At 35.9% G+C, this 25708-nt stretch overlaps 1 protein-coding gene across 3 annotated transcripts in view; it reads left to right on the top strand.

Annotated features, from left to right (window-relative positions):
* Positions 1–25708, top strand: part of LATS1 (large tumor suppressor kinase 1) — a 39931-nt gene that overhangs the window by 4981 nt on the left and 9242 nt on the right. Inside the window, exons 2-5 of one of the 3 annotated variants that reach the window (XM_016428947.2) lie at positions 12763–13270; positions 18375–18531; positions 19319–20838; positions 23086–23668. In XM_016428947.2, the coding sequence (XP_016284433.1) occupies positions 12878–13270; positions 18375–18531; positions 19319–20838; positions 23086–23668 (2653 nt within the window). In that variant the 5' untranslated portion in view covers positions 12763–12877. Of the gene's footprint in view, positions 1–12762; positions 13271–18374; positions 18532–19318; positions 20839–21847; positions 23065–23085; positions 23669–25708 lie in introns of those variants that run through there. The other 2 variants (XM_056818923.1, XM_056818924.1) reach the window with 2 other exon arrangements.

The raw sequence follows: 25708 nt of genomic DNA, 5'->3' as shown, positions 1-25708 counted from the left end.
CGTGCCCCAGTGTGCCAGAAGGGGCTGCTCCATTCCCCTTCTCCACCGCACCTAAGGACAATTTTCACATTCCCTGCCCCTCTGTCCAGTAGCCCAATGGGAGCACTTCCTCCCTCCACCGTCTGGAGTAATGGGGGCCACAGGTAGCTTAAAGTTGCTGTTTGGGCACACAATCTCTAATAGATTCGCTAACATTGTCCCAGAGCATTGTGGAGGTCATAGGACTGGAGACCAAGGTGTGGATGAAGAGTAGGTAGGATTTAGTAGAAGCTAGAGGGAGAGGTGGGCAGCCAATATATTATGATCAGGTAAGAAAATTTCAGGAGTCTTGAACATGAAGTATTCTTTGTATGTTGCTGAGGTTTTTAGGATGTTTGAGGGAGAGCCATTACTACTATATAGTCCATTAAGTGATAATTAGTATGACTTAGCCCACAACTCTTTTTAAATTAGAAATATGAGGTTGAATAAGCTATTTAGTGCAGAATCTGTGAATTTTTGAAGAAATTTATGAATTCTATACCTTTGTGTCTAGGGCCTTTTAAAAAATATATTATTGATTTTGATTTTGTTTCAATCCCTCCTCTAAAGTTTTACTCTCATGAATAATTTCCATATGCATATTCTCAAAGGCTATGCTAGTTGAAATAAAAGATCTGGCAAGTCCTAATAAGCTGAATATATCACCTGAGGACAAAACCAGCCAAATTCAGTGGTATTTGACACCAAAAGGAAGGCTGGCTACCAGGCGACAATGTTGTTGTTGTTATAATAACTTGTGAAGATTGTCTGTTTAGGCATGGAGGAGTTATGATCTGTATTATTAAAAGTAATTCCATCTCTTTCATGATATGTTCTAGAATTTTCTTAGGAATTAAAGTCAAGCTCACTGGTATAAAGTTTGCAGACTCTAGTCTCTTCCCATTTTCCTTGATTTTTCAAACACTACTCACGGGGGCTTAGAAATCACATCTGCTAGTTGTTTTAGAAACCAAGGATTATGTTCATTGGGTCAGGTAACTTGAATTCATTAAGACCCATTAGCTGTTCTCTTACTATCTCTCCTTACTTATCTTGAGTATCAGCTGTTAGTCATTTTTGTTCTGTCATTTCTTGCAGTGCAGAGGTCATTCTCCTTGTTAGAGAAACAATCAAAATTAAGAATTGAAGATTGACTCAACTTAACTGGGCATATTATCCCCAAGGAATTCATTGATAAAAATAAAAGTCTCTTATGTACCAAAATATATATACCACCATTTTTTTGTAGTAACAAAAAACTTTTTTAAGTACATCCCCATCAATTGACTAAACAAATTATGTTACATGAATGTAATGAAATATTACATTACTTTATAAGAAATGAAATATCATGAATGTGAAACTTGCATGTATTGAAATAAGCAGACACACGACTACATAAATGTAAATGGAAAGAATAGGGGAAAATCGTGTTAAAATTAATAAACATAACCCAAAATAAGAGATATAAGAAGATATATTCCTCCTACTTATTTACAAAGGTGGGAGATCAATCAGTCAACAAGAATTTATTAGGTACTCAGTATGTGTCAGGCACTGTGCTAAGTTCTAAGAATACCAATAGAAGCAAAGATTTAAAAGAAGCCCTTAAGGAGCTTTTTTTTTTTTTTTAATTTAGAATATTTTTCCATGGTTACATGATTCACGGATTCATGATTCCTCCCCACCAACCCCAGAGCTGACAAGCAATTCCACTGGGTTATACGTATATCATTGTTCAAAACCTATTTCCATGTTTTTCATATTTGCAGTAGAGCGATCTTTTAACATCAAAACCCCAATCATGTCACCATCGAACTAATGTGATTGTTCACATGTTTTTCTTCTGCTCCCACAGTTCTTTCTCTGGACGTGGATAGTGTTCTTTCTCATAAGTTCCTCTGGATTGTCCCGGGTCATTGCATTGCTGCTAGTAGAAAAGTCTATTACATTCAATTGTGCCATAATGGATCAGTATCTGTGTACAATGTCCTCCTGATTCTGCTCCTTTTGCTCTGCTTCAGTTCTTGGAGGTCATCATTCCTTTCCTCCAGTTCATCATTCCTTTCAGCATAATAGTATTCCATCACCATCAGATACCACAATTTGTTCAGCCATTCCCCAATTGATGGACACCCCCTCAATTTTCCAATTTTTTGCCACCACAAAGAGTGTAGCTATAAATATTTTTGTACAAGTCTTTTTCCTTATGTCTCTTTGGGGTACAAACCCAGCTGTGGTATGGCTGGATCAAAGGGCTGGAAGTCTTTTAAGACCCTTTGGATATAGTTCCAAATTGCCCTTCAGAGTGTTTGGACCAATTCACAACTCCACCAGCAGTTAAGTATTAGTGAAGGAGCTTACATTCTAATGAAGAAGAGCATACATAAAAAGAAGCTGAAAAGGGAGGAAAAGTAACCAATGGAAAAATTCCAAGAAGTGTGGCCTGGTCGGAAAAAGAAGAGATGACTAATTTGGTTGCCCTCCTTCAATGGAGGTTCTGGGAGGAATCCTCCAATCAGAGAGGTGGTCCTAGGAGCAGAAGGTTAAACTGCTGAGGTGTCAGTTCTGGAACAGAAGTGATCTTCCAGGATGAAGAGATTTCTAGGGCATTGTAGAGTCCAGAGGAGTTTACCTGGGTGAGAAAAAAGATGTTTATGAATGAGGAATGCTGTACATATTTTCAGACTTTTTCTTCTGTATTGATAATTTTTCTGATTTTTTTTTCTCTTCCTCTTTATAAAGGAAGTTTTTATTAATAGTGACTGAGTAGGGGAGTAAGCTATGTAAAAATAAGATGGTAATAGGTTTTTTTTTTAATCAAACGTCTGCCTTCTCATTGCTGTAAGTTATCATTTTCACATTCTCTCCAAGCAAACATCCTATCTCTTCTTTGATCTTATTTTTTCTCCCAGTACAGTTTGAAGAGAAAAAAAAATCAAACCTTTTTGATTTCTTTAGCCTCCCTTGCTAGTAGGCTCATCTTATTTTGATCTTTTGAACTTCTGATGAACTTCATGGCAGTGCTATGATCTTCTATTCATTTTCTGTTATTCCTTGTCTTGCATCTTTTCTTTCTTTTTTTTTAAAACATTGGTGGTAAGTTTCCTATTCATCCCTCCCTTTGGATACATTTCATTTTTATTTCTTATAGGAAGTGTTTCCCTTTGTATCTTCAGAATTTTATTCCTGAACAATGTACGTTTTCCTCTTTGGCTGACTTTCCTTGTAAAGTTTTGGCACATATGATCCTACCCATTTTTCTTTTGAACTCTTTGAAATCTGCTTTCCCAGAGACATGTTTCCCAGTTCATGTCAAATTGTGCCCAAATTTACTCTTTTATAAACAAACTCTATGAAAAATTTGTCATTTCCCCCCCAATTCTCATCATTTTCACCCTAAGTAACCAGTTCTTTATGTTCATGAGAATCAATAGGGCCACAATAGAATTTTCTCATGTTGGTTTCTCCCCCCTTTTAAGGATAAAATTATCATTTCTGCAAGTCAAAAAATTAAGAGTTTCTTTGCTTTGGACAGAGAAAGAGAACTAGCAAATATATGAATAATTGAAGTCTTCCATCATTACTATATCTTGTCTTTCTGCCAGTCTTGTGATTTTTCTCAAATAAGTTGTCTATTTGCTTTTTCTGTCCAAGTAGTCTGTAGAATATACTGTCTTAATATATAGTACTCCCCTCTTCTTCTTTTTATCTATTCTATTTCTTTTGAATATTCCATCCATAGCCATATTCTAACAATGGATTTCATCCCATCAAGTCTTAATATACATATGAAATTAAATTTGCCTTCTTGTGTTAGGATTTAGTCTAGTTCCTTAGGTTTACTACACATTGGACTCTTGTGTATGACATTTATGGCTATATTATCCTACTGTCTCCTGTAGTCCAGGAGCTATAGAATGTAGGGAATGGTTTAGGTGATGAGGTTGCCAAACAAGTGTTGAACTTATCCCAGTACATTATTATTGCTAGTATATATTTCCATTCTTAATCTCTCTCTCTAGGTTCAGTCCCACATGACCAGTAGCCAGTTAAATGTCTCCAAATTGATATCCCTTAAACTTCTCAAACTGAATAACAGATCTTTATATTCTGCCCCCAAGACCTCTTAACTTCCTCCTTTCTGTCTGTGGCAACCAGTTTTGCCACCTCACTTGTCTTTGACTTTTCTCCCTTCCGTTTCCAGTCACTTGCCAAACCTAGATAATTCTAAGTCCAAAACTGTCTCCTTCTCTCAAATGACCACTATTATAATTCAGGACCTCAACATTTTTCATCTCAACTGTTGAAGGTAACCCTTACTGGTTTCCCTGCATCTAGTCTCTCTCTTCTCTAATCCATCCTCTACATAGCTACTCAAATTGATGTTCCTGAAGCACAGTTCTAAAACATATCATTGTAGTGACCATATTGTTTCTATGATAAAAAATAAACTTCTGTTTGACATTTTAAGTACTTGATGTTCTGGCTCCAGTCTACCCTTCCAGATTTAAATCACATTACTCTCCACAGGCTACTTGCTTTTCTTTATATGTGACATTGAATGCCCTATCTCCTTGCTTTTGCACAGATTATCCCCTATACCAGAGGATTTTCTCACCTCCAATTCTTGGAAATCATAGCATCCTTCAAAGCTTCACTCAAGTATTACATCTAGTATGATGATGATCCTATAATTGCTTGTACCATAATTACTTATCTCTTCATTCCCCCCAAATGACTTTTTATTCACTTTCTATATATCATGTATTTATTTGTGTTTCTTTACAACTAAAGCTCACATTTAAGGTTTCTCAAAGTGTTTTACATATATCATTTCACTTCATTCTAACATTGACCCTGTAATGTGAGTGAAGTATTTCCATTTTGCTCATGAAGAAGCAACAACTCAGAGAAGTTAAACTACCCAGGATTAATTAGGGAGGGAAGCACTAAATAAGGATTTAATATATAAGGCACTGTATTAAATGTTGGTGGGGATACAGAGAAAAGCAAAAATAGCCCCTGCTCTCAAGAAGCTCATATTCTAATGGGGGAGAAAACTTGCAAATAACTTGGTACACATACCTTATAAACAGAGTAGCTGGGGAAGCCTTATCTTATAGGGGAAGCCTCTGTCCCTTTACTGAATAAGTAGGAAACTATGGGTATGCAATATTATATATAATGGCAGATAGGATCATATGTCAGTTGCTTTTACTAAAGTGCTTTCCCTTCTCCTCTTTTTCCCCCCATTCTCCCACTTTCTCTTTTAATTAGCAAAAAAATTTCTCTCCTTATCTCTAAGTGAAAGGAAAAAAAGAAAAATCAATATTTATATAACAAAAACCCACACTCAAGGGAAATAATAAAAAAAAATGGCAAAGAAGAGACTAACTATACTGGATCTCAAATTATATTGAAAAGCAGTAATCATGAAAACAATTTGGAATTGGCTAAAAAAGAGATGTTGGTGAACAGATTACATATACAACAAACTTATCCAAACATAGTAACAATATTAAATATACTCAGAGCCTCAACTTTTGACACAAGACCTCATATTTAACAAAAATTACTGGGGAAACTGGTCTGACAGATTTTATTGCTTTGCCCAGCAAATCACACTACATATAACAAAATAAATTCCAAAGAGATATTTAACTTATATTTATTTTTTTTTTTTATTTTTTTTATTTTTTTTTTATTTTAATATTATTTTATTTGGTCGTTTTCATACATTATTCACTGGAAACAAAGATCGTTTTCTTTTCCTCCCCTCTCCCCCCCCCCCCCCCCCCCCCCGCCTTTCCCTCTCCCATAGCCGACGCATGATTCCACTGGTTATCACATGTGTTCTTGACTCGAACCCATTTCCCTGTTGTTGGAGTTTGCATTATAGTGTTCATTTAGAGTCTCTCCTCAGTCTTATCTCCTCCAACCCTGTGGTCGAGCAGTTGCTTTTCAGCGGTGTTTTTACTCCCACAGTTTATCCTCTGCTTGTGGGTAGTATTTTTTTTTTTAGATCCCTGCAGATTGTTCAGGGAAATTGCATTGATACTTATGGAGAAGTCCATCACCTTCGATTGTACCACAATGTATCAGTCTCTGTGTATAATGTTTTCCTGGTTCTGCTCCTTTCGCTCTGCATCACTTCCTGGAGGTTGTTCCAGTTCACATGGAATTCCTCCACTTTATTATTCCTTTTAGCACAATAATATTCCATCACCAACATATACCACAATTTGTTTAGCCATTCCCCAATTGAGGGGCATCCCCTCATTTTCCAATTTTTGGCCACCACAAAGAGCGCAGCTATGAATATTTTTGTACAAGTCTTTTTGTCCATTATCTCTTTGGGGTACAAGCCCAGCAGTGCTATGGCTGGATCAAAGGGCAGACAGTCTTTTATCGCCCTTTGGGCATAGTTTAACTTATATTTAAAAGATTGCATACTGAATAAATCAGAGGAGGAGGAAAGTCAGTCAGCTAGTATTAAGTACCTACTTCATGCCAGTAATTGTGTTAAGTACTGGAGATACAGAGAAAGGCAAAAAACAGTCCCCACTCTCAGGGAATCTAGTGAGGGGAGATGACATGCAAACAGCCATATTAAAAAGAGAGATATGAAGGATAAATTGAGGCTAGTCTCAGAGGGAAGTACCAAGGTCAATTTGAGAACTGAGTAAAGGACAGTCTAGAGTGGAAAGAGATTTGTGGCGGGGAGACTAATCAGCAGGCCAGTGCAATATTAGGCAGGAGAGAATAAGGGACTATGCCAAGATGGTAACAGTATCAGAGAAAAGAGGGGAGAATATGTGTGAAATGTTAAAAAGGTAGAAACAACAGAATTTGATTAGTTATTAGTTATAGAATGAAGAGTTAAGAATCATACCTAGGGTTGTAAACCTGGATGCCAGGAAGAATTGGTGTTGCCCTTGACAGTAATAGAGAAGTTTTGAAGGAAAGACAAGTTCAATCTTGAACATGTTGAGTTTTAAGATATTTACAAGGTATTCAATTCAAGTCTAAAAGTTGTTGCAAGATGTGAGACTGGAGGTTGGGAGAAAAGTTACGGGTTGGACAAACAGCTCTAATAGTCATCTTACAGAGAAAATAACTGAAATCATGGGAACTGATAAGACCATCAAATGAAATAGTATAAGGGAGAAGAAAAAAAGTGTACAAAATAGAGCCCCAAAAGACAACTTGGATAAAGAACTGGCAAAAGAGATAGAGGAGTGCTCACATAGATAGGAAAAGAGTCAGGAGAGAAGTATCATGAAAACATAAAGGGAAGAGACTATCAAGGAGAACAGGGTGATCAACAGTGTCAAAGATTGAAGAGAGAAGTCAAGATGATGAGAAATGAGAAAATGCCATTAGATTTTGAAATTTAGAATTCATTGATAAGTTTAGAAGTAGTAGTTTTTGGTCAGAGGATGAGGTCAGAAGCTGTACTGCAGAGTTAAGAGAGTGAAAGAAAAGTAGAAGCACCTATTGTAGCTGGCTTTGAATTTAGTTACGAAAGGGAAGAGAAAGATATATTGATGGATAGTTGAGTGTTTTTGAGGATGAAGGAGACATCTTTGTGTTTGTAGGCATAGGGAAGCAGCCAGTAGATAAGGAGAGATTAATGCGACAATAGGGATGAAAGAAGGAGCAATCTGTTAGAGAAGATGATAATAGAATGCCATCCCTTGTGCATGTAACAGTTTTTCTTGGTAAGGAGAAGAGCCATCTCTTATGAAAAAAGGATGAAAGAGGAGATAATGGCAGAAGGTATCTAAGTGATATGAGATAAGTAGGAGAAAAGAGAGAACTCTGAATGGCTTTAATTTTTCAGTTAAATATGAGGCAAAGTTCTCAGCTGAGAGGATGAATAGAAGGGAAACTGAGAAATCTGAAGAGATTTGAAAAGGTTTGGGAAAACTGGTGAGTGAGATAGAGAAGTGTAAAAGAACTGTAATGTCCAGTGAGGGCCCACCTAAGGTTATATATAAATCTGCAGTGGACTTGGTTTGCAGTTTTATGATATTTTCCAGCTTTGGTCAGCAGCATAACTAGGACCAAAGGTAATGAGTGAATGGTGAGAATACAGTTGATTTTTTTGCAAGAGAAGGAACTGAGGGATTGAGAAATTAGCAGTCATAGTAAGGAAAAAAAGTTTGGAGCTGCAAATCAAGGGAAGTGATGGAATGACTACAGATTATAATCAGATAAAAGAATTTCAGAGTTCATGAACATACATATAAGCACTCATGGGTGATAGCAAAATAAAAAACATAACCATTTCTGCATGTAAGCATCGTGAGGAATACATTATGGGAAATTAATAAATTGAGGGTTTGGGAGGTTAAGGTACTAGAGGGAAGAGTAATATGTATATAGAAATCCCCTAGTAAGGGGAAAAGTTGAAGAGGAAAGCAAGGTTGTGAGCCCGGCAATAAACTAGAAGGAAGGAAGGAGAGTGCCCTTAAAACCTTAAAAATAAGGTTTAAAAAAACTTCTGGGGGTTTCCCCCCACTTTTTGCCTTTTTGTTGGCTTCTTTTCTGTTTCATCCTTAGATACTCTCCAGATGATTTTGCTTAGTGATTTTCTTGCCAAATTTTCTCTAAACTAGTATTTTAGCTTCCTTTGCTTCTCTCTGTTTTGTAAGACAATAATGCTTTAAATTTTCCACTACCCTCTTTTCACAAGATGTTACAGAAGATGTTTACATTCTAAATAAGTACCACTATAAAATCTCTTCTTTTTGCAGGTAAGTTAAATAGTTGTTGACTTAGTCAACAAGCATTTATTAAACTTGAGTTAAGCCCTGTACTAAGCACTAGATATAGAAAGATAAAAAACAGCCCCTGCTCCCAAGGACCTCAAGTTAAATGGAGTTTTTTAGGTTCTTGATTATAATTCCATATGAAGTAATTGTGATAGGTGTTGATGCCTTTATATTCATATACTTTTTTTAAATTAATTTTTAGTTCGCTTTTATTTGAGCTTAAATTCTCTCCCTTACACCTCTCTCTTTACCCCATTGAGAAAGCAATGAAAACAGAAGTTGTTATAATTAACAACTAAATGTGTGGGTACATGTTTATATATGTAATTATATGCATAATCAACCAAAACAAATTCTGACATAAGCCATGTCCAAAAAAATACATACCTTAGTTAACACTAAGAATCCATTGCCTCTAAAGGTTAGCAGCATGTGTCATGAGTCCTTTGGAATTATGGTTGGTCATTGTGTTGATCAAAGTTCCCAACTCTTTCAAAGTTGTGTGTCTTTAAAACATTATCTTTATTATATAAAGTTTTCTGCTTTCTGATGAAAATCAGTTCATAAAAATCTTGCCAGATTTCTTAGAAACCTTCCCCCTAGTCATTTCTTGTGCCACAATAATATTTCATAACATTCCTATACTACAACTTTGAATCATTCTCTTCTTTAGAGTTTGTGTCTTAAGCTTCCCTGTCACCAATATTAGCTCTTTATGGTAGGATTCTTGTTGCTTGCTCATTTCTTCAGCCAACTTCTTGTTCTGGACTTTGTGTTAGGCCTAGACTCTGGGCATTTGTGGGAGAATGTCTAGGCTGAACTCTTATGTCCTCATGCTGGTTTCACATCACAAGCTGGGGGCTGTTTCTTCCTAAAGTGAAGTTATTTTAGGCAAAATCCACCTTCTCATATGATCTCTACAGGTTTCTGACTCTAGTTTGTTTTTTTGGGCTCTACTTGTTTGGAAGTTTCAGTAGACTGCTGTTGTACTCAAGCATTATTATGCTCCTGGGAGGCTCTTTAGATTTCAGAACAACTGAACTGCAGACTCCTCTACCTTTGTCTGAGACTCCTGTCATGGTTATTGCACTGCAGATTTTAGTCTAGGTTGGAGACTAGAATCTTATCCCCTCTTTGTCTCTGGAATCAAAGCCATGTAGCTATTATAGGGATTGCTACTGCAATCACCCCTCTCTGCCATACCTAGGTTCAGGATTCCCGTAAGTTTCCAGATGGCACTTGTTCCTATCTAGGGCCTAGTTTAATTCTGCCTACTAACTCTGCCTGTACCCACTTTCTTTCAGTCCCTAGGTGGTTGAACACTCCTTATACATGTGAGCTTCTGGCCAGATTCCATTCCCAATGACTGTCAGATTCTTTGCCTCCCTAAGACAACCTGGACTGGACAAAATTACTCACTGTGACTTTGCCTTAGATTTCCCAATTAGTCTATTACATGTTAAAATTTTTGCAAAGGAAGTTTGGTGTTCTTTTAAGGGCAAGTTGGAGTTATAATTTCATACCATATATTTTCATTTTCTAGTTTTAAATTTTGATGCTCACACTGTATGCAGAGCTGATTCAGGAAAAATTCCTACATCATGAACTGAGGTATTTCCTTTCTCTTAAAATGTATTTATAGGATTAGAGTATCATAGATCTAGAGCTAAAAGAGACTCCCACTCCCATTTTAGACATGAGAAAACATTCACATAGAGGTTAAGTAGCTTAAGTAAACATTTATTAAATGCCTACTATGCACCATGGGTATCTGAGGTATTCAGAGAGGACTAGCACCTCTGCTGTGAGAGGTTGCTGGGCCCTTTTCAGGGCTACTCATTCACCTTTGGAGTCCACTTTTAATCAAAATTTGCCTGTGGTTCCAAGAATCTGTAGTATGCATAGCAGCTACATTCTGATAAAATCATCTTGGCAGACAGAATAAACCAGGTTGAACGTAACTGACCAACCTCAAATATGTGAAAACTTTACCTTGTGGAATGAGCTAATGAAAACAATTTGTTCCAATGGCCATGAAGGTAGCTTAAGCAGATACTATGGATGCCTAGAGCTTGGGTAGAGATGCCAAGATAATCCACTGCGTTCTGGACCATCTTCAGTCATCCTTACTTTTGTCTTACCACTGGACTTTGATGAGTCTGGAAGAGTGAGGCTGCCAATTTTGTGAAATTCTACCTCATTTAAATCCAATTCATGTACAAGTCAAGACATCACTTCATGATATACTTGGTCTTCCCCCAAACAAAGGCTGAACTATATCTAATGGAGCAAGAGAGTATTTTTAAAAAAGCAGAAAAGGAAGGGAGGATAGAACATATCTAGCTTGGTGACTTGATGAAGTCCAGAGACTCACAGCTGAAAGGAAACTGAAATGGCTGCCCTGGATATTATTTTTTTTCTCCTTGTTTTATTCCCCTCCCCCAATTTCATGTAAAAACAATTTCCAACGTTTTAAAAAGAATTTTGAGTCTTGAATTCTCTACTTCCCCACTGAGATGGTAAGCAATCTCATATATTTTACATGTATGGTCATGGAAAACATTTTTCCATATTAATCCTTTTTGAACAAAAAAAATTAAGGAAAAAAGTAAAAAATAATTTGCTTGGTTTGGATTCAGATTCTTTCTCTTGAAGGAGATGGCATTTTTAATCATGAGTCCTTTGAGATTGTTTTGGATCACTGTTGCTGAAAATAGCCAAGTTATTCACAGTTGTTTCTACTTACAGTATTCCTATCACTATGTACAATATACTCCTGGTTCTCCTTATTTCACTCTGCTTCAGTTTGTGTAAGTCTTTCCAGGATTTTTTGAGCTCCTGCTTGTTATTTCTTACAGCACAATAATATTCTCTTATAATGATATACAGTAACTTACTCAGCCATTCCCCGTTTAATTGGTATCCTCTTACTTTCCAGTTCTTTGCCCCACAAAAAAAGCTTCCTTCAGTCTATGCTCACTCTAATTCATCCTCCCTTCAGAGACTAAAGTGATTTTCCTAAAATACAATAAAATCCAATGGCTTCCTATTGCCTCCAGGAGTAAATACAAAATGTTTTTGGGGGTTTTTTTGGCATTCAAAGTCTTTCATAATCTAACCCCCTTCCAGCTTTCCAGTCTTCTCATGCCTTGCTTTCCAAAACATATTCTTCCATCTAGTGACACTAACCTCCTAACTGTTCTGCAAATAACTCCATCTTTGGACTCCCAGCATTTTCTCTAACTGTTGCTCATGCCTGAAACACTCCCCATCCTCCATTCTGTCTGCTGACCGCTTTGGATTTCTTTAAGACCCAACTAATTTTTACCTTCCCCATCATCTTAATTCTAATGCCTTCCCTCTGTTAATTATTTTCCCATTTAAATTATATATAGCTTGTTTTGTAGATATTTGTTTGCAAATTTTCTTCCCCTTCGTGGGGAATATTCCTTGAGTGCAGGGACTGTGTTTTGCCTCTTTTTGTATCCCTAGCACTTAGCCCATAGCCTGGCACATGATAGGTGCTTAGTAAATGTTTAGTGATTGATTTCTCTACTCTGTATATATCTTGTATTACCTAATAATTTACCTGTTGTCTCCTCTACTGGAATGTGAGCTTCTTGAGGGCAGGAAATATTTTTGCCTCTGTATTTCCATTGGGTAGCACAGTATGTACCACATAGTAAGTGCTTAATAATTGTTTGTTGGCTATATTATTCCATTGCAAATTTATTGATAGTTCCTGGTATTTGTATAATAACTTATATTTTTCAAAGTTCTTTTACTCATTTGCCCTAGCAACATTTTTGAGCATTTAAAGTGAGGGAAATGAAGTATGGAAAGCTTGTGATTTTTCCAGCCACACAATAATTAATTCATTGATAGAATAGAAATTCCTGACTACATTTAATGTTCTTTTCACTTTAATCAATTATAGCTGTATTTTTCTGTCATTTTTCAGAGTTGAATCATTCCAGCATTAAAGAATCCAACATTCCTCAATGCTTTGTGAGGTACCATTTTAACTTTTGCTTGAGAGAATTCTGAAACTACAAATAACTTTGACAAATATTTGTATGAGTGAATCCTCTGTGAAGGTTATACAGATAGATGTTTTCATGAAGAGAAGTGAAAAGCCGGAAGGGTATAGACAAATGAGGCCTAAGACCTTTCCTGCCAGTAACTACACTGGCAGTAGTAGGCAAATGTTGCAAGAAATACGGGAGTCCCTTAGGAATTTACCTAAACCATCAGATGCTGCAAAAGCTGAGCATAGTATGAATAAAGCAACAATAGAAGATCCTCGACAAGGCCGAAACCCACCCAAATTTGTGACATATCATAAAGCTTTGCAAGAAATACGAAATTCTCTACTTCCATTTGCAAATGAAGCCAGTTCATCCACCAGGAGTGCTTCAGAAGTTAATCGACAAATGCTACAAGATATGCAAATTGCTGGATTTGATGAGGTAAGATCTTAAGAGACTATAAAATATTTCATTTGTATAGGCAGAGAATTTACTCTAGGAATAGGATAAGTAATTGAAATAATATGCATCCCCAAAATAGTGCCTTTTTTAAGTCCCATAATGATAAGCCAAGGAAAAAAGCAATAAAAAGGCACTTTTGAAATAATAGCAAAATTATATATTTGAGGACTTCAGTGTACCCCTTTTAGAACTAGACAAATCTAACCCAAAAGATCAATAAGAAAAAAATTAACTGAATAGAATTTTTAAAAAATTAGATGATAGATTTTTGACAATTAGTGACTGGGTATCCAAAAAAGATAATACATGTTTTTCAGCTATACATGGTCAGTATTATAAAATTTTTCATGTACTAGGAGTGGGTTCACAAAATATGGAGGTAAAAGCCATCCTGCCACCTATTTTCTTATCACCCCTAGGCCAAGGAAAATTTATATTTTAAAATAAACTCATGCTTAAGGATATAGTAGCAGGGCATATGGTAAGGCCTAGCATTCTTTAGATGAGATAATAGTTGTAGAATGAATGCTTATTAGCTAGCATAGTGCCTGGCACATGCTAGGTGCTATATATCTGCTTATTCTTTCCCCCCTTCCACTTTTCTAGAAAGATAGTAGTTGGTGATTTCTAATATATCTTAAGTGATGGGAGCACCTATATCTTCTACAAGCACAGGCTTGGAAGAGGGTGTAACATACCATGATTGGGAAGTAATGAATGGGCCCAACAGTCTTTGTAGGACAAGGATTCTTGGTTCTCTCTCACAGGAATTAGGAAGAGGGGGTTAATTTCTCCAAACAAAATACTATAAAAATTGAGCACTTTCTCTGTGCCTATCACTATGCTAGCTATTGTGGGTAATAAGAAATTTTTAAAATATGCTCCCTGCATTCAAAAAGCTTATTAGTCTGTATTCCAACTGTATAGAATAATATACTTCATCAGATCCATAATCTCATCAGCATGAATATTCCTTCCAGTGATGCTGATTGTAACCCATCCACGTCTGCCCCTACTTTGTGGCTCTTGTCCACATTCTCTCACAAAACTTCAACATAGGGGGCTCACCCAGTGTACCTGGTGCTTTACTGGTGTTCTATTACATGGATACCAGTAAAACATAAATAAAGGCTATTCATTGATTGTCCCTCATACTTGTGACCAGCCAATTTTTTCCAGATACACATTTCTCTGATAACATCCGTTATTTTGTAAACAATTCAAAAAAGTTAAGATACTATTTTCTTCCACATACTTTACAAATATGAACTACATAGTTAGCATCATCATTTTCATCATAACTATTAATGAGATCACATTACATATGTATAGTGCTTTGAATTAAGAAAATTCATTAACTGTACACATACCTTACACTTCAAAAATGACCACTTATATCCAGTCACTTGTCAAGTCATGTTGATTTTTACTGTGGCAACATCTGTTGCATTCATCTCCTTCCCATCATTCTCATGGCTACCTCCTTATACAGGTATTGGGATAGGTAATTATCATTTCTTACCTAGAAATTACAAGCAAGAAAGGTTTCCTAATTGGTGTAATTTATAATACTTCATAATTGGTCTCTCTACATCCATTCTTCCCCTTCTCCATTCAGCCCTCCATGCAACTGTGCCACTTTACCATTCCTAAAGAACAGTTTGGACCCTGTAATTCTACCGCTCAAGAAGCTTTAACAACTTTATATTGCCTCTAGTATAAAATAACTCCTTTATCTGGCACTTAAAGTCTTTCACACTCTGACTCCAACCTGTCTCTCCATACTCAACTCATATTACTTTCTTCTAGCCTTGTTCCTATCCTCCATACATTCTTCATTCCAAACATATGGGACTACTAGCTGTTTATCCTTTATGACATTCTCATTTCCATCTGTTTGCATACACTATCCACTTTGCCTAGAACATACTCCCTGTTTACCTCTATTTCATAGATCCCTCAGAATCTTTCTAAAACAACTCAAATGAGAACTTACACAAGGCAAATACCCATACAGAGGTCAGAAGAAGCAATACAAGGATAATCTTAAGGTCTTGCTAAAGAACTTTGGTATTGATTGTAAGACACTGGCATAGGACTGTCCAGCAGCATGGCATGCCTGTTTCAAAGAAAGCATTATGCTGTGTGAGTAAAAACAGAATTGTAGCTCAAAAGAAATGTGGAGATGTATAAATTTAAAGACATCTTCGTCTTAAATGTTCATTAGTACTATTTTTTCCCTGACCTCTGGTAAAGCTTTCTGAGCTCATATTGGTCTGACCAACCAGTTAGACACACTGTACATTGATCCCAACATCGCGATATCATTTTGTTTTTTCTTGAGTATGAAGGGCAGCAATCAAGACCCCTTATAGATCCTTAGCTCCCTTTAAGCATTTGCCTCAATCTGTGTTGGAGAACCTATGGCATGTGTAACAAAGGGGGCTGCCCCTCTCCCCTTCTCCACGTGTGCCTGAGGACATTTCTCACATCACCAGCCTCTCTGTCCAGCAGCCCAATAGAAGCACTTCCTTCCTTCCCTGCCTGGGGTTAGGGGACAGCTCACATGCAGCGTGAGGGTTGCAGTTTGGTCACTTGGTCTCTAAAAGGTTCTCTGTCACTGGCCAAATGCTATTCATTCAAGGCCTTATCTTCTTAGTATGTGTGATACCCTTTAGTTGTTTCCTAAAATACTTTATGCCTCTTTTGGACTTCATTTCCTGTGCTTTAATACTAACCCATTCCTTCCACTCCTTCCAAACATAGCTATTCCTAGTCTTCTTTGTTACTAATCTTTCCATATTAATCCAAATCATTTCTCATCATTAAAAGAGCCTCTGAAATACTGTCTCAAATATGAAGCTGTTCTGGATTAAACAGAGAAGAGTTGATTGAGATATCTTGATACAGTGGAAAGAACTCTAGATTAAAATTTAGGCGATCTAAAGTTCCATTCTGTTCTATCACTTATTAACTCCTGTGATCTTAAAAAAGGCAACTAACCTTGTTGGTCCTCATATATCTTACAGAATTCTATCTTAAGTTCTATTCTCACTCCATTCAATTTAAATATGAAAACTCTGTGACTGATTTCCTTATTCTTGGCCACCTACTCTGTATTTTCTCAGTTAATACCCAAATTGCTTATTAGAATAGCTTGATGCATCATCTTTATGTCTTTCTTCTACTTTATACCTTTTTATGTATATCTACATCAGTATAGTTGTTTAAAGTTATAAGTTCCAAGAGGACACATACCAAATCAGTGTAGATTTTATGATATAGTGCTCTGTGCAATTAGGCCACTTAATAAAGGCTTTTTGATGGTTGAGGATGTTTTATAAAAATTCTTTACTTCTCTGAAAACATTTGAGCAGGTTGAATAGTCATTTTTAAATTCTATTATTAATTACATTAAGTTTTTACATGAATATGAAATAGCATAACAAAGTGGTTAGAATGCTGACTTGGAGTCAGGAAGACTCAAGTTCAAATCCAGCATCTGACACCTATACAAACATTCTGCCCTGAGCAGCTTGATGAACATCCCCATAATTTCCAAATCTTTGCTGCTGTAAATATTTTGCAACATATTGATTCTTTTCCATTTTTCCCTGATCTCAACTCAACTCAACAATGGGACCAAAGATATATAACTCTGAGCAGAATTTCAAATTGCTGTCCAAAATGGTTAGATCAGTTCACATTTCCACCAAGAGTGCATTAATGTTCCCCTTTTTCTGCATCCCCTCCAATATTTGTTGTTTTGCTCTTTATCATTTCAACCAATCTGATAAGTGAGCGGATATCTCTGAATTATTTTAAATTTGCATTTCTCTAATTGGTAGTGATTTTTATAGCATTGTTTCATATCTCTCCAAAAATAGTCTGTTCATATCTCTTAACATTTATCAATTGGGAAATAGCTCTTATTCTTATAAATTTGACAAAATTCTCTACATATTTTATTTTATTTCTTTTCAAACCGTTACTTTCTGTCTTAAATCAATATTGGTTTCAAGGCAGAAAAGCATTAAAGGCTAGGCAGTTGAGGGGTGGGATGGGGGTTAAGTGATTTGCCCTGGATCACACAGCTAAGAAGTGACTGAGGCCAGAACTGAACCCAGGACTTCCCATCTCCAGGCCTGCCTCTGTATCCACTGAACCACTTACCTTCCTCTATGTATATATTTTAAATTTATTTATTTATTTAGAATATTTTTCCATGATTTCATGATTTTCCCCACTCCTCTTTTCTCTCCTCTCTCAGAGCTAACAAGCAACCCCACTGGGTTATACATGTAGCATTGTTCAAAACCAATTTCCATATCATTAATATTTGCAATAGTGATCATTTAAAGCCAGAATTCCCAATCATATACCCATCAAACCTTGTGATCAATCATATGTTTTACTTCTGTATTTCTAGTTCCACAGTTCTTTCTCTATATATGGATAGCCTTCTTTCTCCTAGGTCCCTTAGGATTGTTCTGGGTCATTGCATTGCTTCTAGTAAAGAAGTCCATTACATTTGATTGTGCCATAATGTATCAGTCTCTGTGAACAATGTTCAGATCCTGCTCCTTTCACTCTGCATTAATTCCTGGAGATATTTCCAGTACACATAGAAACCCTCCAGTTTATCATTCCTTTCAGTGCAATAGTATTCCATCAGCATCAGATCATGTATATATTTTAGATATAAGACCTCTATCCAAGAAACTGTTCATAAAATTTCTTCCCAGTTTTCTACTTTCCTTCAAATTTTGGCTACATTAATTTTATTTATACAAAATTTTTTAATTTAATGTAATCAAAATGATCCATTTTACATTTTATAATGCCCCCTGTCTCTCAAAGCAATTCACTTCATGAGAAAATAACAAGAGTTATTAAAAATTAAAATGATTCAAAGATTTTTTAAATTATGAGATTATGAAGTTTTTTCAAATGGACTTAAATTTCTGTAATTGTGTCCTTTCATTTGAAATTATGATCATGTCTGGGAGGTCCCAGACAATATATTTCTTCTCAGCATTTAGAAAATTCAATTTTTCCCCCTTTTTGTAAACTTCCTTTATAGGATATGGTTATAAGAGCACTTCGACAAACTAATAATAAAAGTATAGAAGCAGCAATTGAATTCATTAGTAAAATGAGTTACCAAGATTCTCGCAGAGAACAGATGGCTGCAGCTGCAGCTGCAGCTAGACCTGTTAATGCAGGCCCCAAACCACCAGGTATGTTCATCCAAACATTTTTTTTTTGTATTTGTTTCATGACAGTGTAAGCTAATCAATTATCACATAACTATTTGGGTTTTTTTGGGGGGGGGTTCTCTTTGCTTTTAGAAAATAAATTATTTTTTAAAATACTAGAAATCGGTAGGCTTGGTTTAGAATAATTTTGTTATAATTTTGTCTACTCTGATTTCTTATCATGGTAAGGAAATGGCCTGAGTTCTTGAAGGCTATGCCAGTGAGTGTAAGTTGGGAATATGAGCCTGACAGTGGTATTGTATCTTTCATCTCAGGATCCAGAGAGGCTTATAGCCACAGGGTTGACCATCTAGGCGATGGATTATTTTCAGCCTCTGCAATTCTAAAGGACCATTTATTAAAACCTAGAAGAATTATGACCTGTTCTAATGTCAGGAATGCTCATGTGAATGAAATCATGAGTTCTTAAGAGCTGAAGTGCACTAATATACCAAAATTACTACTACTGATTGACTCAGAATATTTTTCTGTCTCTGTATAACTTTTCAAACTATTCTTTCATAAATATTTTGTGTCTTGTTTATTTTACTAATTTGTAGTTTAAAAATTCTAATTTTATTTGGTTCCTAGCTATTATCATTTATTCTATTGTTTTAAATAACCATATTGATATATTAAAGTCACTGTAATGTTATCAATCATAACTTTAGGAAGAAAGTAAATGAGTTTTAGTAAATAGTCACAGTATTTTGGACCAAAATTTACAAAAATTCTATGGTTTTATCTTTTTTTGTTTTTTTGACATCAGGGAACGTACAGAAATCAGTTAACCGAAAACAAAGCTGGAAAGGTTCTAAAGAATCTTTGGTCCCTCAAAGACATGGCCCAACTCTAGGAGAAAGTGTTGTTTTTCGCTCCGAAAGTCCTAATTCTCAGACAGATGTAGGAAGGCCTTTATCAGGGTCTGGAATAGCAGCATTTTCTCAGGGTCATCCTGGCAATGGACAGAGAGTGAACCCACCACCACCTCCACAAGTAAGGAGTATTACCCCTCCTCCACCACCTCCAAGAGGCCAGACTCCCCCTCCAAAAAGTACACCACCCTCATCATGGGAACCAAACTCTCAAACAAAACGTTATTCTGGGAACATGGACTATATGATTTCTCGTATTTCTCCAGTGCCACCTGGGACATGGCAAGATAGCTACCCTCCACCACCTCTAAACACTTCCCCATTGAATCCTTCTAGCCAGGGACAAAGAAGCATTAATTCTGTCCCTGTTGGGAGGCAACCAATCATCATGCAAAATTCTAACAACAAATTTAACTTTACATCAGGAAGATCTGGAATTCAGAATGGCAGTGGTCAGAGTGATTTTATGATGCATCAGACTGTTGTCTCTGGTGGTTCTGTGAATCGACAACCCCCACCTCCATATCCTTTATCTCCAACCAATGGGCAGAGTGCCTGTACTTTACAAATACAAACTGGAGGACCTGCTACTTCTTTACCATACTCAAATGGAAACATTCCTTCATCTATGATGGTGCCAAATAGAAACAGTCACAATATGGAACTTTATAACATAACTGTATCTGGATTACAAACATCCTGGCCTCAGTCATCATCTGCCCCACCCCAGTCATCACCTGGTAGTGGACATGAGATCCCTGCATGGCAGCCTAACATTCCAGTAAGATCAAATTCTTTTAATAATCCATTAGGAAATAGACCAAGTCACGCTGCTAATTCTCAGCCTTCAGCTACAACAGTAACTGCTATTACACCAGCCCCTATTCAGCAGCCAGTGAAAAGCATGCGTGTCTTAAAACCAGAACTCCAGACTGCTTTAGCACCCACCCATCCTTCTTGGATTCCACAGCCAATTCAAACCACACAGTCAATCCCCTTTTCTGAGAGTCCAACCTCAACTATGGCAGTTATGCCACCTGTTGCTGAGGCTCCAAATTATCAAGGCCCTCCACCACCATATCCAAAACATTTGCTACACCAGAATGCATCTGTTCCTACATATGAATCGGTACCCAAACCTAGCAAAGAGGATCAACCTTGTTCTCCCAAGGAAGATGAAGGGGAAAAGAATTATGAAAATAGTGATAGTGGAGATAAAGAAAAGAAACAGATTACAACCTCACCTGTCCCTGTTAGGAAAAACAAGAGAGATGAAGAGCGAAGAGAATCTCGCATTCAAAGTTACTCTCCTCAGGCATTTAAATTCTTCATGGAGCAGCATGTGGAAAACATACTCAAGTCTCATCACCAACGTCTTCATCGTAAGAAACAACTAGAGAATGAAATGATGAGGGTAAAATTTTTTAAATCTCCTTTGAAAATGTGTGAACATCTGAATATTTATTCATTTTAAGATAATAGTGCCAAACATTGATATTTCAAATTATTGACACCAGTTGATTCTAATTACCAGTTTTAATATTCTGAGCATTAGCACAAACCTCATAGCATTTTAATTTTTTATTCACTATTTACTTGGTGCATTCTTTGATGAATTTTGACTTGCATCAAGCAAAATTTTAAATTGTACAGAAATTAGTGAGATTTTTTAAAAAGGTTTGCGTGATAGTGTTCTGTACTTAAAAACCAGAAACATAACAGCCTTTTTTCTTTTTTGCATTTTTAAGCATTTAGTTGAATTAGTAAATTTCTGGAATTAACATTCTCATTAAATTTCATTTGAAAATTTGCCAAGACAAGTTCTTTCATTTATTTTTCTACCTAACATTCAGTTTGTTAGACATAGAAAAATTTGATATTTAATTTATTAGTGATAAAAAAATTAAACTTATTTCTAGTATCAATAACTTTGTTTTCTCTTGAAGATTCATCATTCATTCAGCCTAGAGATATAGTATATGGTTTTCTACTTTTAATTCAGTTGATTTCTTAATTTGTATCTATGTTGTTGTCTTAGTAGTTTGTACACAAAATTATATTTCTTTTGTCTCAATGATAGGCCTTTTAATATTGAAAATATATAATGTGCTTTAAGTGTATTGAAATAGCCCTTAATAAGGTATTATAGCTTTAAATTACTACTTTTAAAACATGTGGAAAGAGGAACACTTTCTCTTAATTGATCAAACTAGTCACTTAAAATTGTCTTTTTAAATATGTGAATTTTACCATATTTGTATAGATTTGTATAGTTTTATCAACTGAATTTTAAGTTTTGAGAAGTGCCTTTAAAGTGTTTTTTGACCTTTATGTATTTTAGCAAGTAAAATTTCTTACTAAAGTCTATCTAGGTTTATTTTCTTAGTTTATTTTTCCTTTTTCCTCTTCACTTTCACTAATAGCTGATTTAAACTATTAAGGTGTTGGAAGCTTTGCTGACTTCTGTAGCCTCCATTACTGTGTAGGCAAGTAAGATTTCAGAGCAACAGTTTTATATTAAGACTAGCATGACACCCTTTTAAAAACTGCATGAAAATGTGCATCTTAACAGAAGCATGAGGTTGTTACTTTTTAACTTAGTTTTAAATTTTCTTTAATTCTAATTTTCAAAATTGAACTTATTTCTTTTAATTATATATTAGCAGAGAAGGAAGTTTTCATTCTCTATTAAGTTCTCACTTACTATACTTTGTTTTTTAAAAGTTTTAAACTGATCTTTTCTTCTTCCACTTCCTGTATTGTCTTGTGTTGGACTGAACATTATTTTACAATATTTGTTAGTGAATGAGCCCAAAATATGTCTAGTGATTTAAAAAAAGGAAATACCTTTTTTAATCAGGAAAGACGTATTCCTCCCATTGTATTTTAATATAAAATCTTCAAGATCATCCTTATTTTGGTTCCCTGGGAAGATAAAGGGGAAAGCTGACTATTAAAGACTGCTATCTTGCTTCTCTTTGAAAATGGTGATTAAAAATGATTAGGCTGGGAGAAGCTGCCTACTTTCATTCTTAATACATTAGTTACAGAAGAATCAACCAAGCTGGGGTGAAACTATTTTTTCTCTTCATGTGAGAAGGAGAACATGGGAGAAGCTGCCACCACCACCTATTTCACAGCATTGGATAGAAAGGCAAAGTGGGCCACCTCGCATAAGAGAGAGGGGTATTTGAGGGCTGGGCACACCACAAAGAGAGGGCATTTTATGGAGGGTGAATGTCTCTCACAGTTTAGTCATGATTTGGGATGAAATATGCATGGAGGGGCAGATGAGACTGCATGTTGAAAGATGTTTCTTGTGGGGCTTAGCACATGGGAATGGTTTGTTTGGGTGAGTGCCTTAGGGAGGGTAAGGAAGCTGACCATCATTACCCTGTCCTTGTTCCTGATAGCAGAACCTTGTCAGAACACTCACCTTGTAAATCATGTTTTAACTATTTCTTTGAAATGCACATCTGACATTTAATTTTATCTTGTGTCTTATAGATTTCTAACCTGCTTTATTAAAAAGTACTTCACACTTAACTTTCAAGTTACATGCCTGATTTTTCTATATATATATATTTCGTTAATGTATAGTAAATACAGTAGGGGGGAAATATTTCAGTTTCAGGATTTAATACTTTGTTTGTTTGTTTAGGTTGGACTATCCCAAGATGCCCAGGATCAAATGAGAAAGATGCTTTGCCAGAAGGAATCTAATTACATCCGCCTTAAAAGAGCTAAAATGGACAAGTCCATGTTTGTGAAGATAAAGACCCTAGGAATAGGTGCATTTGGTGAAGTTTGTTTAGCAAGAAAAGTGGATACTAATGCTTTATATGCAACAAAAACTCTGCGGAAAAAAGATGTGCTGCTTCGAAATCAAGTTGCTCATGTCAAAGCTGAGCGAGATATCCTAGCAGAGGCTGACAATGAATGGGTAGTTCGCCTATACTATTCATTCCAAGATAAGGACAATTTGTACTTTGTAATGGATTACATTCCAGGGGGTGATATGATGAGCCTGCTAATTAGAATGGGTATATTTCCAGAAAATTTGGCACGGTTCTACATAGCAGAACTTACCTGTGCTGTTGAAAGTGTTCATAAAATGGGCTTCATTCATAGGGATATTAAACCTGATAACATTTTGATTGATCGTGACGGTCATATAAAATTGACTGATTTTGGCCTCTGTACAGGCTTTCGATGGACACATGATTCTAAATACTATCAGAGTGGTAAGTAAAAGTCATAGAAACTATTTTCTTTCATCTGTACTAGTATATTAATATGGACTAGAATCACAGTGGGTTCTAGTATTGTCTGCCTTATAACTTTGGATAATAATAATAACCGTCATCATCAGTATCATAACACTGTGAAGTGGGTAATGAGCAAGTATTGTATTCCTCATTTTACTGGTGAGAAAACCAAGGCACCAAAATTTTTTTTAAACTTGTCCAAGGTAAAAAAGCTAGTAAATGGGTCTTAAATATAAGGCTTCTGACTCACATATTCAGTGCTAGTCAGTTAACGCTAGATTTCTGTTCCTCTTACAGCCTAATGAAGAGTTTGGACTAAACTAATGGTTCTTTTTTGTATTAAAGCTATTTTATGACTATGGGTAGATGAAATTAAGATATTTAAGTGGTGCAGCAAATGCCTGAACTTGTATCAGCATTCCACATAATCATAAAATTTTGAGTTGCCCAAAAAGTTTTCCTTATCTTGCCTGTCATCACTTAACATCAGACAAATTATTTAAATTTTTACCTTACTAAATGATACTGACAATTGATAACAAATTTCATGCCAAATATTTTGGCTTTGGGAATTTTCAAAGAACTTTAAGAATAATTTTTTCATTCACCAGCATTAATTGCTTACAGTATGCCTAACACTATGCTAGGCTTTGAGGGTACAAAGACAAATAAAAAACCACCTCTGCCTTTTTTGACAAGTTAATGGGGAAAGTGAGAATAGAATCTATAAATATAACAATAAATACAAAATAAACATAAAGTTATTTTGTAGAGTCAGGGCAGTGGCAACTAAGAGGAATTGGGATAAGCTTCTAATAGGAAGTAGCATTTGAACTGAGTTTTGGAGGAACCTTGGGATTCTTTGAACTGTAATTGAGGGAGTGCATCAGGAACAGCTTGTATAAAAATACAGAAATGGTCTGGGGTAAAGAATCATAGTAAGAGACAACAAAGCAGGCCAGTTTGTCTGTAATGCATAATTTAGTTGTGAGGTAGAATATTGTAAAATAATCCTGTGGCACTTGGGATCCAGAAAGTGAAAGATTCAAAGACCAAAAAGAAAAGTTTGCATTTTTCCTAGAGTCAAGAGTCAGACACTGCATCTTCAACAGGGGAATGACATGAAAAGACCTGTGCTTTGGGAATGTCAGTTTGGCAGCTATGTGGAAGTAGTTTTTAGAGAAAGGAGAGAAACCAAATAATACCCATAAACCAACATGATAATCATGTAAGTGGAAAAAGGAGCACAGGTGTGAGATCTTTTGAGGATATAAATTGTTGACCCTTGCCGGTTAATCAAATGGGAGAGACGAGGAATAGTTGCGATTGCAAACTTAGGTGACTGGAAGGATGGTAGTGAGAGGTTGGCAATGGCTCAAAAGAAATAAAATTGGGAAGAAAAGAGAATCTGAGGGAAAGATGATTTTTTAAATTTTGAACACAAAAGTTTGAAATGCTTAGAAGTTATCCATTTGGAGATATACCATAGGACCATAGGCATTTGGTGATTTGGGTCTAGAGTTCACCAGAAAAATAAAAGAGTTAGATCTGTAGATTTAGGAGTCAGTAGTAGAGCTCATGATTGTTGATGTCATCACCAAAAGACTGTGTAAAGAAAGAAGAGAAGAGTGCCCTAGACAGAGCTCTTAAGTACACAATACTTTTTTTTTTAATTTTATAGTATTTTATTTGATCATTTCCATGCATTATTCATTAAAGACAAAGATCATTTTCTTAAGTACACAATACTTTAAGTGGAATGGAACATGGATAGTAATGGGCCAGAGGATGACCACAAGACCATTGCTATCTGTTCTTTGTGGATAGATTTCTTGTTGACTGACCTCTTTATCCACCCCCCAAATTTACCCTGTAACTTCAGCTCAGCTAGTCATAACATCGTCAAAGAATATAGTCAATGTGTAGCCATCACCTTTGAACTGGCAAGCATTGTGTCTTTTCTTAAACTAGTATATGAGGGAAACAATACTGTTGCCCATAAGTTAAGAAATCCAA

This window comes from Monodelphis domestica, chromosome 2 (genome assembly GCF_027887165.1).
Source record: "Monodelphis domestica isolate mMonDom1 chromosome 2, mMonDom1.pri, whole genome shotgun sequence".
Classification (NCBI taxonomy): Eukaryota; Metazoa; Chordata; class Mammalia; order Didelphimorphia; family Didelphidae; genus Monodelphis; species Monodelphis domestica.
This window is presented reverse-complemented; position numbering and strand designations above follow the sequence as displayed.